At 40.4% G+C, this 19,603-nt stretch overlaps 1 protein-coding gene across 19 annotated transcripts in view; it reads right to left on the bottom strand.

Annotated features, from left to right (window-relative positions):
* MAGI1 (membrane associated guanylate kinase, WW and PDZ domain containing 1) overlaps window positions 1-19,603 on the bottom strand; it is a 644,617-nt gene that overhangs the window by 80,274 nt on the left and 544,740 nt on the right. For 8 of the 19 annotated variants that reach the window (XM_047747237.1, XM_047747241.1, XM_047747245.1 and 5 more), the window contains exons 7-10: window positions 16,018-16,053; window positions 10,327-10,384; window positions 7,209-7,357; window positions 4,597-4,689 (exon numbers count right to left, since the gene is read on the bottom strand). In XM_047747237.1, coding sequence (XP_047603193.1) covers window positions 4,597-4,689; window positions 7,209-7,357; window positions 10,327-10,384; window positions 16,018-16,053 — 336 coding nt within the window. Of the gene's footprint in view, window positions 1-4,596; window positions 4,690-7,208; window positions 7,358-10,326; window positions 10,385-16,017; window positions 16,057-19,603 lie in introns of all 19 variants that reach the window. The other 11 variants (XM_047747236.1, XM_047747238.1, XM_047747240.1 and 8 more) reach the window with 3 other exon arrangements.

Below are 19,603 nucleotides of genomic sequence, written 5' to 3'. Positions count from 1 at the left end.
GGTTTTAGTTCATGTAGTTTGACAACAATCGCGCTGCCACAAGTTATTAACACAAGATGAAATAGATCTTTGCGTCTTCTGTTTTGCTATAGTTTCTATTTTGAAGTACAACCTCCAATGTGTTGCCTTGGGCTTGGCTTCTACTTGTCAAACCAATACAGCAAAAACTCTTGTTATCTAATCAAACAGAAAACACATTCTGAAAATACATAGAAAATACTAGGAAACATACAGTCACAAAGAATGATTGATTAAAACATAGAATCACTACTTTCAAATGAGAAGAGTCATTACTTTGAATTGAATTCTAAATTTAAGTCATTTTTCCTCTTAATTTTCATCTTTTAACAATTCATAAAAGAGCCCAGACATGTCCACTACTAAAATTTATTGTTTGAAAAAGTTTAGGACGTGTGGCTTAAAATATTTCTTTAAAAATCCAAAACATCTAAACTGAATGAATTAGTTACTAACAACAGCTATACACCTCCGAATTCAGTTGTCTCATCTAAAATAAATTAATAGCTATACAGCTAAATAACTTCCAAACACACTACATATGGTTTTAGTGAGTTTTCCTGATGATACGCACAATAACATTTTGTACACAAAACAAATTTTATTTTCGGTTTTGTTAGGCATTTCTCATTGAGGAACTTACTGGAATTTCTCTGGCTATCCCAAACAGTGGACATGATTTCATGTTTAGACTTTTTAAACTCTCCTAATTAGACTTCCCATCTCCTGCTCTCTGCCTGCCATAGCCTCCCCATCTGTCCTATTTCTTATCTATCCAAAAGTGTTATCCAAACAAAAACAAAACACCCAGGAGAAAAAGTCTCCATATACCCCTGCACCAGAGCCTGGCACCCAGGAAAGAAAGTTATTTTTGGTTAGCTATAGAGAAAAGACCTTTTTCAAAAGGTCTCTGGGCACACATACAAGTTTTAATTGCATATTTCAAAAGTTTCCGGCTTTTAAAAAGGCTCTTTTAAATTGCCCAGAGTCGTAGCTCTGCTCACAAACCTCCCCGTCACTACAGCAGTCCCAAGGCTGTTTGGGAGATGACAAACCACAGCCCTGTCACTGTGGCTAACGAAAGGCAAGGCTGAAGCATTCACCATGCAAGGTCGTCCGCAGAGGCACCAGAAAGGTGGTGTCAAGTGCACTGGGGGCTTGTGGGGAGGCAGCTGCTATGGCAATTGTCATGGAAAATTGAGGACTGGGGTGTGTGGGAACAGCTACATCCTTAGGGAGTTTGGAGAGCATGAAAGGAAATACATTTCAGTTACGCAGAGACACCTTCTCAGTGAGGCTTATGTCCTCTGACCACCTTATTAAAAATTGTGATACCGGGGCGCCTGGGGGGCTCAGTGGGTTAATTTTAAGCCTCTGCCTTCGGCTCAGGTCATGATCTCAGGGTCCTGGGATCAAGCCCCACGTTGGGCTCTCTGCTTAGCGGGGAGCCTGCTTCCCCCGCCCTCTCTCTGCCTGCCTCTCTGCCTGCTTGTGATCTCTGTCTGTCAAATACATAAATAAAATCTTAAAAAAAAAAAATTGTGATACCTCCTCCAACATTCCCCATCCCCCTTTCCTGCTTTATCTCTGTCCCTAGCATTTACCACCATCCAACACGGTAGACATTGTATCACCATCCAACACAGTAGACATTGTATCTATCGGTTTGGTGATCTCATTCTCGCCCATCCCCGTGCACAAAGGGCCCTGCAGGTGAACACACACACAGCTCCAGCCCTGTGAGCTCCAGAGGATTTCTGCTTGCACACACCGCATGTAGAATACTGCCTGATTCATTTCCTGTGCTCCAAACATCTGCGCTGAATCAATGAATGAATGAACAACAGCACAAAGAAAGGCGATGTAACGTGTCTTTGAGAAGGCGGGAAGAGGTGGTGGGGTGTTTAAGCTTCTCACCCTTATTATAGGCAAAGTTAGCAAATGTGAAGAAAATGTGCCTGGCAGTTTAACTGAATGAATTTTTTTTTTTAAAAGCCATTAGCATATTTTGAACTTAGAAGGTTTCCAGCTTAATAGAGACATGAGCAGAGCTTGGAAATGACACCGCTGACTTCCTTTCTCAATGCTTCCCTAGGGAGGGACGATCACAGGGTTTCACATTCATACATGGTTTATTACGTGTCACGTGTGGGTGGGTCATCCGTTAACGGAGCTTCGGGAGAGAAGCGCTCTTCTCCCCACCAGCAGTGGCATTTGGAGCTCTCTGCTGCAGCCCTGTGGTACATGTCATTTTCTCAGACTTGTCTGCGGACAAGTCACCGGTTGTACCATCTTGTTATGTATGAAAATCACCTGAACAGCAGCTCATGTTTTAGAAGTACTTGTGTGTAGGGACTATTCTAGACTCAATCAGGATCTTTGGGATCTTGGCCTAAAATTCTGCTCTTGGACGACCCCCAAGGAGCTTGCTTCCCTGCCAGGTTGGTACTATTCTGGGCACCCATGTTTGTATACCCTGGACCCGTGATGTCCAGCAGCACGTTCTGTGACAAGGACAACACTCCACAGCTGCCCTGTCCAAAACGGCAGTCGCTAGTCACACAGAGATCTTAAGCCCTCGAAATGTAGCTAGTGGAACTGAGGAACTGAATCTGTCATTTTTATTTTTTTAATATTTAATTTTTAAAATTTATTTATTTGACACAGAGAGCGAGCACATAAGCAGGGGGAGCAGGAGACAGAGAGGGAGAAGCAGGCTCCCTGCTGAGCAGGGAGCCCCATGTGGGGCTCGATCCTAGGACCCTGGAATCATGACCTGAGCTGAAGGCAGTCGCTAAACCAACAGAGCTACCCAGGTGTTCCTGACTTTGTCACTTTTTTATCATAATGGATTTAAATGGCAACATGTAGCCAGTGACATCTGTAACTGGATGGTACAGATTTAGAGTGTATAGGGAGGTGTCCCCCCATACACAAAAAGATAAAAATGTAACAAACAAAAAAGGTTTTAGCCAGGAGTTTAACTGTTCCTACCTAATAGCAATGAGAATTCAGATCAGGTGCTCTACCATTCACTGTGTGGCCTTGGGCAAGTCGCTAGAGCTCTCTCTGCGAATGGAGATAATGGTGGTACCAACCTCACTTTTTAGGAGAGTTATAAGGAATACCTGTGGAAGATAATACAGGTAAATGTTTGGAGGGGAGGGTGCCCGGTAAATAAGGACAGCCGGATAAATGGGTGTTGTTATTTTGGAAGACAGTGTTGGTGGAGTGCATGTTGTGGAGGGATGGCTCCAGAAATCTCTAAGCACCAGCCAGAATTCGAGAGGTTTCCTCAGAGCAACTCTCTTGAACATGATCACTTTGCTGACCAAAGGAAAAGTTCTGCTAAGTGGTGAACTTAGCAAAATTCATTATCAAGCAGTCTAGCCAAGTTCACCACATGACTTCTTCCCGAGAGTACCACAGGCTGTGAGATGAGGACACTGAGGCAAGGAAGGGAGACAGGAGGAGGTGGCAGAAGGAGTTTTATATTTAAGAAGTACCAAGGAGGCCAGAACCTTGCTGTCATGAATGTTATTAGCTGCTGTGTTCTATCTTTATTAAAACGATTAGCACTGTAAAATTGTGTACCCAAGCCAGGAGAAGTTATCTTACATAAACTGGTATTATTACCCATCTCTTCACAGGACCAGTGAGCAAGGAAACAACTCCTTTCTCATGAAAATTATAATGGAGGGATGGAAATTAGAGAAGAGTTTTTCTACTTATCTTTTCAAATCTAACACAATGATACCTCCTTAAAAATGCACGGGGAACGAACATTAGTCTTTTTAGGTCTGTACCACAAACATTCCCCAAGTCTATTGAATATAATGTTCATTCTATTTTTCTTATTTAAAAGAGAAAAAATAAACAACAACAACAACAAAAAAGCCCTCTCGAATCTTCTCTATCGTGTAAGAGTAATGAGGCCCAAAGCGGCAAGATTCTGGAGCTACCAGTTTTCAAAAATGAACCGGGGCTCCTGGGTGGCTCAGTTGTTCGTTAAGCATCTGCCTTCAGCTCAGGTCATGATCCCAGGGTCCTGGGATAGAGCCCTGCATCAGGCTCCCTGCTCGGTGGGAAGCCTGCTTCTCCCTCTCCCATTCCCCCTGCTTGTGTTCCCTCTCTTGCTGTGTCTCTGTCAAATAAATAAAATCTTAAAAAAAAAAAAAAAAGAACCTCTCTAGGGGCTCCTACGATTTGTGAATGTAAATGAGTGGGACTCAATGAAACATTATACAAGAAGCATAAATACCAAACTGCACCAAAAACAGGGGATGAGCATTTAGAACCAGAATGACACCAACTCATTTCAACCGTGCCGAAGCACAGAAACCCTAATGGCAATTTGTCATCATTTTCAGAGCATTACAATTAGCTGCAGAAATTTACACGAAAAAAGTTCCTAATTTTCTTGACAAGTCTGATTAACAATACATGCAGAATTTCTAACTTTATGGTTTTCACTATCAAAAAATGACGTGGGAGTTACAAGTTCCTTTATTTTATTTTATTTTATTTTATTTTTTCAATTTTTAAGCTCAACATCTAGCCGTTATAAAAACACTTTACCCTGAAGTGGAGCTTCTCTGGCGGGCTCCGGATTGCTTGGAGGGTGGTTTGGAATGACAGGAGGCACAAGCGATGAATGATCTTCTGTCCATTCTATAAGAAAAAGAAACAATGTTCTGTTTTTCCTTCAAGCTGCTAATCAACTCACTAGGGACTCACCTTCTGAATTATACAACTACCCAAACCGATAAAACCAGGCACAGAGTGCTCAGATTGAAAAGAAATGCACATCTGACCCCACTTTTTGTTAAGGACATCAAGATTCTCTGTGTGTGTGTCTCTGCGTGTGTAACTGTCTGTCTCTCTCTCTTAAGGCCGTTGATTGTCTGTCTCTCTGGTAAGAACTTTGTCCCTCTCTCCTAAGACCTTTGAGAAAAGAGGTATTGTGATATGAATAAAACTTCAGTTCTCTCTGGCTGGAGAGTCCAAAGTGAGACCAAATAAAAAGTATCGGGAAAGATACACAATCAACTGACGCTGGCCCAATGACGGAAAAACTTCTCTAATCGTACTGAGACACGAGCGGAGCGTCTGCTCATCTGAGGTGGTAAAGGTGATTTCAGCAGCTGTCCGAGGTGCTGTCCTCCGCCATCTCTCAAACCCTAATGGGACCCCTCGCCAACACTCCTGTGTCCTAACTGTGCTCCTGTTCCCCTTGGAGGCCCAGAGACACCTCACTGTGAATGACTCTTGAGAGGTACACCGTCACTTTCCAGCCAAGCTAATACATTCAGAGGTACACTCCCATTCTCTAAGCAGCACTTTCTAACACCACAAAGTTTTACCAGCTAGGAAAAATATATTTTAAGACTTTTTTCTTAATAGAAAAGAAATGAAGGTAGAAAGGAGAACTTTTCCAAGGTGCATACACACACACACACACAAACACACGCACACAGATATACATGTACACACTCTACCCAAATGCACTCTAGAGGGTGCCTGGCTGGCTCAGTTGGCATATCATGGAACTCTTGATCTCGGAATCATGAGTCCTATGTTGGATGGAGAACTTACTTAAAAAACAAACAGAACAAAAAACACAACAGTAACATATAAACTATGGCAGTGGTTGCCCACCTAGGGCTCAGAGGCCGAATTGGCCTTAACGTCTATTTGTATACAAATTTCAAGCCAAGGATTTTTTTTTCTATTTTTAAATGGTTGAAAAAAATTAAAATGGGAAATACTTTGTAACACATGAAAATTACACGAAATGCAGATTTCAGTGTTCATATATAATGTTTCACTGGAACACAGCTACAACAATTCATTTGCATATTGGGTATAGAAACTTTCACACCTTAAGGGCAGAGATGAACAGCTGTAATAAAGACACCATGAACAGCATATCCACTGAAATAACCACTAGCCGGCCACTGAAAGAAAAGGTTTACCGACTTCTACTCTATGGTCTATATTTATTATATTCAATATTATAATAAGAAAAGTACTATATTTGATTTTCATGTGTTTGCTATTTACACATTATATGTTGAGGGGTTATTAAGCCTACCATTTTAAAAGGTTGTAATGAAAAACTAAAAAAAACCCTATTAATAAACAGATGACTGATAATCAGATCTATTAATAAAAGATGGCTAAATGAGGGGCGCCTGGGTGGCTCAGGGTTAAGCCTCTGCCTTCAGCTCAGGTCATGATCTCAGGGTCTTGGTGATCAAGCCCCGCATCGGGCTTTCTGCTCGGTGGAGAGCCTGCTTCCCTTCCTCTCTCTCTGTCTGCCTCTCTGCCTACTTGTGATCTCTGTCTGTCAAATAAATAAATAAAATCTTTAAAAAAAAAAAAAGATGGCTAAATGAAGTGGAGAGATTCATAAAATGGAAAATTATCCAATCCTTAAAAATTAGAGGGTAAGTATATTAACCAGCTTTGAAATATGTATAAGAAATAAGTTTAAATGAGAGCATGAGGTCACAAAGCTAATATATATGTGTGTATATATACATACATATATGCATGTGCACACGTACATATAAGTTATGATCTGATTTTTGTTAAAATATGCATCTATGTACAATCCTAGAAAGATTCTGCACTATGTTTATCATAGAGAATGGACGGGAGCCAGCAGGGGAGAGCTCAATATTCTCCATTCTTTAACTGTTCAGACTTTTGTAAAGAACATGAATTCACTTATAGTTTTCAAAAAGCATTCCAAATTACCAGCTTTTTCTGACTCCTACATGTCACGTTCCTATGATTAGAAGCTCGTTTCAGACACAGGAACTCCTTCTAAAGTGCTCAGAGCAGTCTGGCTTTACAGACCGGTTGGTATTATAAACATGCTGGGGTAACAGGAAGTTCTCCAGTTTGACGACAGCCTATTTCTAAATTAAAGTGGAGAGCTGGGGCGGGGGAGGGGCTTGGGATTGCACACCATCCCCCCCAACTCCTCCCACTCCCCCCCCAGCTGTCTGGGTTCTGGGCCAGCAGAGTTCTAGCAGAAGCTCTATTGTTCCACCCCTGCAGGACAGCAGGTCTGCCGCCAGGCGGGAGGACGTGAACACAGAAGCCAGTTCTGACCACATGGGGGTGTCAGTGCCCAGGCTTTGCCCCAAGCTCCTCTGCCCACACATCAGGGGAAAGCCAACCTTCTGGCTGCGGCTGCGGTGGCTGTTGGGGCTGCTGGGGCTGCTGGGGCTGCGGCGGCTGCTGCGGCGGCGGCTGCTGCTGCTCCAGCTGCTTCTTCCGTTTGGCTTCTAGAACCGGGTTCTCATATTGTGTCTTCCTGTTGATGTGGCTGCAGCGGGAGGCAGACAGTATTCGGTTAGGAAACATTTCGTCCCCCAAGCAAAATGCCTGTCTGGCCAAGGCCCTTGATTAGAACCGAGCAAAGCAGGTGGTCTGAGATGCTGACCATCCCGTGTTGACAGGTGTAGTCAGGACGAGGAAGAAGACATGAATACTTTCGACATCCTGACAGCTTCGATGTTACCTGTTTTTCATGCAAAAATTTTAAAATCTTCAGTGAAGTCCAGAAGATAGGTCCCATTTTTATTCCCTTTTTCTGGCAAGGAAAGTAAATTCCCAAGCAGTTAATAACTCACCGAACGTAACATAGCTAGTAAACATGGACGAGGCATGTACGCTCAGGTCTGCCTGCTTTCAAATCCCAGGATTTTAACCACTGACTCTTCCAAACATCCAAGAAAGCACCTTACAGGGAGAGGTGCTTTAATTCAACAGAGAGTAAGTAGATTGTTAGAATGGTTTTAAAAAATGAGATTAAAGGGAGATACGATGTGTGTAACATGCAAAGCCAGAGGGCTGCGCGACTTCCTACCGCAGTTCACAGGGGCAGAAGCACTCATCCCAAGTTCAAAGAAGGGCTCTACCAACATCTGTCAACTATTTTGATCAACAGACATAGAGTCAGGATTAAAAGTCTAAGCCTTAGGCAAAAAAACTCCAAATGCCGCAAACCTGAGCAAATGTGATGTGTTCAAAGTGACAAAGACCCAGATATGACAGAAGGCTCCAAAACTAATAAGGCCACGGCAAAACAAAAAGGCACACACACATGTGCATACGTACATATACAATACATGTACATACATGGTTTTCTTGATATGGCCTTAATGTATATACACATATATTACACAAACGTATACACACAAGCATACATACATTCTTTCTTTTTTCCACCAAAATCATAATTCATTAGAGGTTCAGGAACATACCTATTATGTGATTACAGTATTCAGAAATCAAACTATTTCTTAAAGGCAGGCTTGTCAAATAGGGTAGACTAATTACCTTTCACTTCTAGGACTAGTTGCTTACTTGCTAACTCTTTTAGGCAGTTTCATGCTAAGAAATGGCCTAACATTGGGGCGCCTGGGTGGCTCAGTGGGTTAAGCCGCTGCCTTCGGCTCAGGTCATGATCTCGGAGTCCTGGGATCGAGCCCCGCATCGGGCTCTCTGCTCAGCAGGGAGCCTGCTTCCCCCTCTCTCTGCCTGCTGCTATGCCTACTTGTGATCTCTCTGTCAAATAAATAAATAAATACAATATTTTTCTAAAATAAATAATAAATAAATAAAATCTTTTCTTCTTAAAAGATTTTATTTATTTATTTGACAGACAGAGATCATAAGTAAGCAGAGAGAGAGAGAGAGAGGACGAAACAGGTTCCCCACAGAGCAGAGAGCCCGACGCAGGGCTCAATCCCAGGATCCTGGGATCATGAACTGAGCTGAAGGCAGAGGCTTTAACCCACTGAGCCACCCAGGTGCCCCATAAATAAATAAAATCTTAAAAAAATATATCAGGTCTCTTTTTCCTATAAAGTTGTTACCGCCTCTTCCCCTTCTCTCTTAATGCACAAATAAGTTGAGGGAGAACTCCAAATGAACCCCAGATAGGCAGAAAGCTCACTAAACATCTGAAAGAAAGATGATCTGCAGGTACACGATGTAACTTTATTATCTGAGTATCAAAGAAGGAATGGAACTTGCTTTTCTAATGTCCCAAAGCACCAAATCCTTCCTGTTAGGTACAGAGGTAGCAATGTGAGTACTGGCCAATGACACTTGCTATATTGAGCTCATAATTTTTTATAATAAGATACTGAGCATTTTACAATTTCCATCATGTGCTCTTATTGCCAGGGCACAATCAGATGACTTCTCATTGCGAACAGAAGGAGGGATAGAAAGCTGGCTGGTTATCTTCATTGCCCCACGTAGGATTATGATGGTGGAATATTTATATAGCATTTGTTTCTTTCAAAGGATCTTTTATTAGTTATTTCTCATCTCTCTCAGAGCAAGTGACATAGAGTTTATCTGCTTCAGTGTCCAATCTCTCGGGTTTCCTTTCTTTCAATAGCTCCTAGTAATAGATGGTTCTAATGAATGTACAAAGTGTGTGGACAGTGCTAGAATAAGGTACATACTACGGAGGTCATGAGGGTTTAAGAGACTAAAAATGGAAAAAAAAAAAAAAGGAGCTATATGGATGGTCCTCTGGCAAGGGAGAGGCAAAGAAGCATACAAGGGGGGCACCTGGGTGGCCCAGTGGTTTAAGCCCTCTGGCTCAGGTCATGATCTCAGGGTCCTGGGATGGAGCCCCACATTGGGCTCTCTGCTCAGCGGGGAGCCTGCTCCCTCCGCCCCTCTCTGCCTGCCTCTCTGCCTACCTGTGATCTGTCAAATAAAAAAATTTTTTTAAAAAGAAGAAGCATATAAGGTCTTGAAGCTTGGGCCAATTCTGAATTACCTTCTTCATTCTGGTGACACTTCATATATTAGTAAGATGTGTCTTGCTCTTTTAGAAAGTCTGAATGAATAAATAAGTAATTACTGAAAAGTTCAGACCTCGGTAGGGCAAAAGGTAGGCAAACAGGTACTTCAGAAGATAACACCTATCCATTTGGTTTGCTTTTCTTATTCATTCATTCATTCATTCATTCATTCAACTAATACTTAGTGAGTCACTGCCTGGACAGTGCTGGGTCCTGGTAAGATAGTGGTAAACAAAAGACACAGCTATCTTGCCCTCATCAATTTTAGAATATAATTTCCTCTCTTCAGATTTGCAGAATATTTTCTCATTCACTATAATATGCATGTATTATTTTCATTATAAAACTGTTATGTTGTTGTTATTAGTATCAGTTTGTACCTTATAAAGATGACAGACTCTGTTCAGCATAAATATACATAATTATAGAGGAGTACAAACTAAAATATAGATTAATAGCCACTTACTCTACATAGTAGATACCATAGACAGGGTCTTCAATCTTTTCCCAACCAGCAGGCAGCTCTGAAAAATAAAGGAACATTTAGAGCAGGAAGGGCATATTCTTTAAGAGCCTAAGGATTTTTAACAACTGAGTGAGGCAACAAGAGAAAGACTCAAAAAAAATGCCTTAAATCCAATGAAAACCGTGTATCCTAACAACTACAATCTAGAAGGCAGTCTTATATTTATTTAACAGTGTATTTGTCTACATGAGGAACAATTCCTTACTGGTATTTTGCACGAGCTAATAAAACTTAATCAAATGTAGTCCCAGATGCCTTTGTGCTGAATCAGCTAGTAAAGAAGATTTTAATAGAAATATATTAAAATTTGCTTTCAGTGCCTGGTTTATACCTTAAATATTTACAATTTTCTCATTGTATTTCTAGACCACCTTACCATACAAACAAAAATCGCTGAAAAATTAATGTTTCTTTTCATTTTCAATACAACAGTGCTGCTTTTGCTCTCCCGGGAATAAAATGAAATTTGCATCTTATTTCCTCCTTGTTTCTAATTAAAATACTGCCAATTAAGTAAAAGACGGAGTTGGGCTTTCATATAGCAGGCATCCGTCACTCAAGTGCTGTATTCAAACAGGCCCACCTTCAGGAGCACTTTGCTTGGGAAAGCTGAAACACAGGTCCCTCCAGGAGCTCACTAGTTGAGGGGGAAGCTGGCATTCCTTCCTCCTGCTTCTGTAAAACGCCACTGCGGGATGTGTGTACCTTTCAGAAAACTCGCCCAGGCTCTACCGAACTTCACTCCGTAAGGTTTCCTACAAAGGCTGGAACTTTATTAACTAGCTAATAGTGAGTTTTGCCATGACAAAAACCTACTATGAAAAAGCCCATTGCCCCAGATCATCTGACTTGCTTAAAGAAGCAACCAGGTTGTGTTTCGTGTCACTAAGCAATTCTTTCAAACAGAGCAGCAATTACTCAAGTTGATTTCAAAGCCACTTGGATATATACAGGGTTTCGGCAAGCCTGTATAAAGCCAAACTCCGAAGTGAACCATTATTCCTAGAAGTCAGCTATAAAGACCAACATGAATGGAATGGTACAGACACCTAAAATATCATTTATTTTGAAATACTAGATTCTTCTTCTTTTTTTTTTTTTTTAACTCAGGGAATCCAGTGGTCACTATTTGCAAAGAATGACTCTGTCCTCAAGGCACAGGGCTTATATGAGCCACAAACAGTTCCATACTGAAAACGGAGTCACGTGCATGCACCCAAACACACACACGCTAATTACTCAAAGTTTATGTTTTCCTCAGATTTGGCTGGATATCAAGAGACATTAATTTCATGGTTTTTGCTCCACATGTTATCTATTTGCAAACAAAGAGACAGGTTTTCCCCCTTCTCTTCTAATTTTTTTTTTTTTTTCTTTTTAAACACTTAGCAAGATTTAAAGAAGTCTTTGAGTTCCAGGAGACATAGCTACTAAAATGCAAGACAGGTCCGACGCACAGATGTGGATGCTACTTGGCATTTTTTATCCACCTTCCGAACTGATGCAAATCAAATGCCTGGGAAATGGTTTCCCCTCACAAAGCTGGAAATTACCATTTAAATGAAAATGAACCAGGAAAATCTTTCCAAGGAGTTGAGAAATCGAGATTAAAAAAATGCAAATTGAGGCTCGTCCACATGTTTGTTCAGGCATGGAGCAGAAGAGTGGGCAAGTGTGAGGGACCACTCTATGTTTCACTGGACCAACCCTTTTCCAAAATTTGCAACCTTGAATGTTTGGCCTAGCTTTAGATAAAATGGGTAATATTAAGAATTTAATTCATTTGTACCCTTACAGTGAGCACTAATATACAGAATTGCTGAATCACTATACTGCACACCTGAAACTCATTCAGTACTGTACATTAACTCACTCATTAATTTGTCAACATTTAGAGAGTATCTACTGTCTCCATGAGGGTGTGGTGGGCACCTGGAACACAAAGATAATTATTAAGTGCACAACTAAGCAGACAATTCAAATACCATATGGTTAGTGCTTTCCCAGAGGTCTGAAGAGGGTGCAAAAAAATAGAAGCCACCTCTGACCTTCGTCCTGCTGTCTAGTCAACAACTTTATACTCTAGAGTTAAGAAATGCGGCAGATCAACTGATCTTCCTGGGTGCTTGTAAATTTAAACACATCTTCTGGAACAGATTAGTAAATTCCAGAAATTTTCCAGTTTTCCAAGCTAAAACTCATTTTCTGTTGAAAAGATAGATTTCTCACTTCCACTGTGGTGATTGACTTAATAATAGGAATTAGTCTCCTAATGCTTAAAATAGAAATGGGTCATTGATTTTAAAAAGGAAGATGTTTGTCCTCGAATTTGTCTTTTGGTTCTAAAAAACTGAGAATGACAGAAAATGCCAAAGCCTAGAAAATTATGACATTACAATTTTTTATTATTATTTTTATTTTTTTAAGTAACTAAACACTTTGATGTCACCTGAAGGGTCAGCCCCTATGTCTAACAACTGCTGGACAACAGACCAGAACATACTACCTGTCACAGCTGTTTTAGGCAGCTAAGACCTTTTTGGGGTTGCCCAGACTGGGGACTGAACCTTTGCTCTACCACTTCATAGGTCTAGTATTAGACTAGTGACTGAGTATCTTACAATGACAACTTTCACCTGGATTTACTTGAAGGGTCAACTATGGATTAAATGAGGATGTCTCTAAGACATTTTGCACAGCACCTGGAATGTAGGCTCAACAAATGGCAATGTTCTAAGAAAACAGGAAAGGAAGAGAACAGATGTATATAGCCTGCTTGCTAGCTAGCCCTGCCCTTAAGAATCTCATTTCTGTACTAACTGTCCCCACAGAAGCAAATATGAAGTAGCCCCATGTTCTACGTTTTCAGAAGAGATATGTCAGCACATAGACTAAAAGTCATGTTCATGATCACAGATAGATTTCAAAACTGTGACTTAGCCTTGGTGGGGAGGGAACCTCATTTTCCTTGTCTCTACCTCTCCCAGTTGGTGCCAGCACCTAAATACCCTATTATAATTTCAAAAGGGAGTACACTTTTCAATTCTGGGGTAATGTCTGCAGAGCATGTGATAAATTCTGCAAACTAGAAGTGCATAACGCAGCGACAGACCCAGCTCCAACAACTGAGTTCAGAAATGACAACTCTATAATCAAATGATCTGTGTCCAACACCTACACCAACTGCCCCCACCTCTAAGAGGCAGATAACAGACAGGGTTTTCTTGTCACATCTGAAATCTCATTGTTCTCTGAACACCTGACAGGTGCTATTGTTTGAAATTAGGACCCTCTTATTAAGAAAATGGGCAGTGAGCTCGTCAACAGAATCTGGAATGAATACAAGAGAAAACTGTGTGTGTGTGTGTGTGTGTACACACTACTCTTTACACAGTGTGTATGGCACGCAAAAGTTGAGAGTCCTATCTCTACCCACAAGGACACATCTGGGTCATTTCTGCATACACATTCTTTCTCCTGACCCCTATTAAGGGCAGAGAGTACCGTAAGGAGTATTAAAAAGTCCAACAAGATGGAATTAGTCAATAAATAATAAAACTACTAGGAAAAAACACTATGTGCTGATCACAGGGACAGATATTAAGACACACTTTCATTAAGTTTCCTCACAAATACAATGGGAGCTAGTCTTTCGGCCTTTCTTGACAGATCAGGAAAGGGAAGCTAAGAGAAGGGGAGTGACTTGCCCAGGTAAACAGGGGAGCCTGGATAAGGAGCCAGGCAGCATGATTTGCCTCCGGAGACAGCTCTGCCATGTCACCAAACCATCTCCCAGGATTCCCATTATGACCATAAGAAACAATATACGTAGTCATTAATGCTTATTTTTCCAATCTTCAACAGCACAGGAAAGTTCCCACAATATTACGGTTACAAGGGAAAAAAATTGAGAAACTGCTTTCCTAAAAATGTCAACATTCAAACTTCCACAGAAGCACATATGCCTCTGTCCACAGCTATATTATCTCTACCAGTCATCCTCTGAAAGCACTGGTCAGACACATCAATGACCTAGGAAGAGTGATTTAAATTGGTTCAGCAAATGGTTAAGGCGCTCATCCTGCATCTCAATTGTCTTTTTTGATTATTTTAGTATTACCGGTTAACTTTTTTGATGCTACAAGTTTCAAATTGTTCTCTATCAAAGGATGGATCTCAAGTCCTTCTTACCACAATGACAAGTTATTAAATATCTTTTAAAAACAAGCTCCATTCAATCGTTATCGACTGATGCCGGCATATCTATCACTTACAATGGGATATGTTTGTAACATTAAGAAAAACAGAGCTAAATTCCATTATATCATAACTCCAGCCAACCACGATTGATTATTATATTATAAACACAAACAAAACCACATGAAAACAGTAATCTGTATTAAGTATTTATGTTTTCAGTTCTTAAGGCAATCGCAAAAATGTCAGGCTGATTCAATCATCTCAGGACAGTTCTTTTCATATTGATGTTAAACAATCTTCTATCTCAAAAATACACGATGGTCAGTGGTCAATAAGTTAAGGCTTTTATGTGCAATTTAGCTTGAAAACCTTGGGCTTTCCAATCTATCCTTCAGTAAATGCATCAGATGGAATGCAAACTAATTTTAATATTTTTTTTTTTTTTTTTTTTTTTTTTTAAAGATTTTATTTATTTATTTATTTGTCAGAGAGAGAGAGGGAGAGAGAGCGAGCACAGGCAGACAGAATGGCAGGCAGAGGCAGAGGGAGAAGCAGGCTCCCTGATGAGCAGAGAGCCCGATGTGGGACTCGATCCCAGGACGCCGGGATCATGACCTGAGCCGAAGGCAGCTGCTTAACCAACTGAGCCACCCAGGCGTCCCTTAATATTGTTTTCAAAGCTGAACATAAAACTTAGCATAGAACATAATTCAATATATTCCAACAGCAAAGATAAAAGTGTTTGGCATTATCTGCAAATGTAAATTATTTCTAACTGTAACGGCTAGACTAGTCAAGACTTGATTTACATGGATACACACACTCTAAGACAATGTCACACAGAAGCTCAGTATTTGGTGTTCAAGCCATTCACCACATCTATAAAGTCATCACATGGCTGGTGATTTTGTGTCCAAGATTAAGACTTACTAATTATTCAGTTGATCGGGAGAATTCCTATATTGCTACCACTCCTACAAAGATCCCTAATGAGTTTGGCGGGTCTTTAGTTTTGTTTTGCTCTGCTTTTCTGTATGGCCCCTGGATATAACCACTCACACCCAGGAAAGAAATGAGGTGGAGGTAGGTCATACTGGAGATGAAGACACGTAGCAAGTGTCGACCCTCTCCCGGCTCCTTTTCATCCACAATTCACAAGACTACCTAGCACCAACTTGCTAACTTTTGTTCTAGTCTCGACGCACTCAGGCATTTTCTTTGTAGACACAATTTATGACAATTTATTACAACTCTGAATGATGCCTGCAAGTCAGACACTAGGGTTGTAAGATGGACCTTTTATGGATAAACCCGAGTGAAAGTCATCATTGAAGAAGTGCAAACTAAAGGAACGGAAAGATTAAGCAATTTGCTGGAGACAAAAAGCATTCAGGGCAAGTTAGGCAGTGGCAGCGGGCTGGGAGAGTTTACCTAGTTCACTGTCCAGCTCCTCGGTGTGGACCCCTTCTTCTCCAAAGGAATAGCGGGAATGAGACAGAAAAGAGAGAAAGAAAAATTGAGATACCAACACCAAGAAAGAAAACTCCCCTCAGAAAAACAGCAGCAAACACATCATTCCGTTTTGTCCTTACCTGCATTGTGGCCTATCTCAGTGGCTTGGCTAGTAAACCGGAGACCTCAGTGTAACTTACCAAACGTTAAGAGCTGATATTGGCAACATAATTATATGGTTCATTTCCTCGTGTGTCAGAATAGGGTTTGATTGGTGGTAGACGATGACAAATACCTTTGCGGTTTCAATTTCAATGTTCTTAAGTGGGAAGTCACTTATTACAGACCTTATTTCGGGCAAACAAAGCTGTCACACCTTTCAATATTAGACCTTTTAATTCCGCAATAATCCTCTAATCAGTGAGGCAATTATACTCACAATTAAAGCATTACTTAACTTAGAAGGAATACTGCTGCGTGAAAAATGGAAGGTAAAGTCAAATTGAGAATGCGGATTGTAAAATGAGCTACACTTAACAGCGTCTTACAGCAGGAGTAAGGAATCATGTCAGGATGTTGTACGTTAGGGAAGCAGATGCGAAGGCTGCGCTGAAATGACTGTGGGGAGGCATCATGTAGTTTGTATAGGATTTCTAAGTCAAACAGCTCAGAAATGTTAGAATGAAAATGTTCTCAGTAAGTTAGGGGGCAAAACCAGTCAAGATCCTTTCCATGCTTGACCTCCTCCTGCTGTAAGTAAAACGCTATATGATAACTGAGAACGCAGAAGGGCACACAACAGATCATTTTCATGTATAAGGTCCCCCTAGCTACAGAGCAAGCGGCCATTCCCCCTAATGTATGCTCCACAAACACACGGAATAAAAACTGTTCTCACCATTGCAAAATGTTTTGGTACATGGTAAGTACTAAATATTTCAAAGTGGATGCACGGATGGATGGATGGATGTCTCCATTACTGACTTAAGTAATCAACATGGTGCGATACGCCTTGCAAAGTCTTGATGTAAAAGTGATTCAGTTGCCAACAGTAAGTTTTGGTGCTGGCATTGTCTCTGAAAAATGGAATCTTATTTACATAAAATCGTTTGAGAAAATGTCCATTTAAATATTATCTAAAAATGTCTTTGGGGGTGCAATCATTCATTTCCTCAATAAGCATTTAATGAGAGAGACCTACGATGGGCCAGTCAGTATGAAAAGTAACAGTTCAAATATCCATTCTAAGGAGGAGACAAATCCCAAACTCCCATAAATAAAACTAAATTTAAAACTCTGATTATTTCTCTAAAGTAACACACATTACAGAGTGACCTAATCATATGTGGGGCAAGGTCACAGAAAAAGTCCCTGAGCTATAACCTAAAGGATATGAACAATTTAACAAAAAGACTTCAAGTGATGAATGACTGAAACTTGAGCTTTCTGACAGCAGTGCATTCTGACTGTTGTGTTCATTAGTACATCTGAAGTTCTTAGGACACTATATAGAAGGCAACCAATAACTATTTGTGAAATGGAATATTCTAAGAGAGAACTAGTAGGGATGAAAGGCAGAGTATAGAGGAACAAGAGTGAGAAAAGCCAGAGGTCAAACCACTTAGGGCTTGGGGACCCGCTATGGGGAGGGCTGAGTATTTACGGTACAGACAGAGAACCAGTGAACAGGGGTTGAGGGGGTGGTCCGTGATAACACAATCACACAGACACTTTAAAAGATTGCTCTGGGAACAGCGTAAGGAGAACGGGAAAGAGTCTGGGTGAGAGATGAGTGGTGTGGCATGAATGAGGATGCTACAGGTGGTGACGAAAAGAGTGAATGGGTTCCAGAGATATCTGGGAGGCAAAGTAAATTCAGAGGGTAGATGGGTTGAAATAAAGTCAAGAGAAGGTAAGTCAAGGGGGACTCTTAGGTATGCATGAATTTTACCCTTGACTGAGATAGGGAACACTTACAGAGGACCAGGTTTTGAGAGAAGAGATCATTAGTTGGGTTTTAAACAGACTGAGTTTGAAGTCTCTTTCAGACAAAGAGCATTATCAATCAGGCATATACATATATTGGCCTGGAGCTCAAAGGCAAGGTGAGAGGCCTGTAATTCAACTAGATACACAGAAACAACAAAGGAGTTACACACTGAAGATCAAAATCCCAAACCGGCTCATCACTTTTTTGAGTTAGGAAACAATATATAAAATTTTCACAATAAGTATGATGCTATATTGTTACACTATGTGTATACGACTTCCAGAAAACAGAAAGAAATACAGGAGCAATACTGTGACCAAAAATGTTATTCTTTTTTGTGTCACAACATAAACAACAACACAAGGCAGATTTGTGTTAACAGGTAACAGAAAATGCAGGTGTGGGGACCGATAAATGAAAAGTGGTAACATCTGATTATATATTTATACTGTTTGTATATACAGGCATACAGACATGTATGCCATTTCTTCTAGAAAAAGGTTATGTGAATCCTAGTGTTGAAGGGATAATTCATCAACTAATGGTATTTGGTATGAATACATACTTGTTCCAGAGATAATATCATTAACACCAATGTTAAGAATTTTAAGAATTAAATATAAGAGTTGACCCTTAAACAACACAGGGGTTTTTTTTTGTTTGTTTGTTTTTTAAAGATTTTATTTATTTATTTGACAGAGAGAGTTCAAAAGTAGGCAGAGAGGCAGGGAGAGAGAGAAGGGGAAGCAGGCTCCCTGCAGAGCAGAGAGCCCGATGTGGGGCTCGATCCCAGGACCCTGAGATCATGACCTGAGCTGAAGGCAGAGGCTTTAACCCACTGAGCCACCCAGGTGCCCCAACACAGGGGTTTAAAGAAAAAAACAAACAACACAGGGGTTGAGGGTATTGACTGTCTGCAGTCAAAAGTCTGTGTGTAACCTGACTTCACCAAAACTTAAGTACAAATAATCTACTGTTGAAAACCTTAGCAATAATATAGTGGAGTAACACTTCTTTTGTACATTATAAGTTCTATATACTACATACTTTCAATAATGATTAATCTTTTCTTAATGATTTTGGTACTTTGAAGCTGTAAGATTCATTTGCAGCTTTTTCAAATTATCAGGAGTCTCCAAAAATTTTTCCAATATATTCATGGAAAAAATCTACATAAAAGTGAACCAGTGCTGTTCAAACTTGTGTTGTTCAAGGGTCAACTGTACTAGATTTGGTCACAAAATAATTCAGTAATTCTACTCAACACTTCATTAAGTTTCTCTTGGTAAAAGCTGGAGTCGTCTATCATCTATAAAATATATTAAAAGGCACTTTAGTATGTTCCCAGTGTAATTATAATGGAGACCGACAGTGAAGCTCTCCTATGGTAATAAGAAGTCAAAAATGCGTTTGCAATCATCAAGCATTAAATAAAGATTAAATTTCATTCCCTGAAATTTTATGGTTGAATGTATTTTATATTCTGATCTTTGAAAATTGGTCACTTTTATATTATATATGAAATCTAATATTTGAATAATCAGACAGTTCCTTATCCCTGAAACATGCAAATAA

Source organism: Lutra lutra, chromosome 1 (genome assembly GCF_902655055.1).
Source record: "Lutra lutra chromosome 1, mLutLut1.2, whole genome shotgun sequence".
In the NCBI taxonomy this organism is placed as follows: Eukaryota; Metazoa; Chordata; class Mammalia; order Carnivora; family Mustelidae; genus Lutra; species Lutra lutra.
This window is presented reverse-complemented; position numbering and strand designations above follow the sequence as displayed.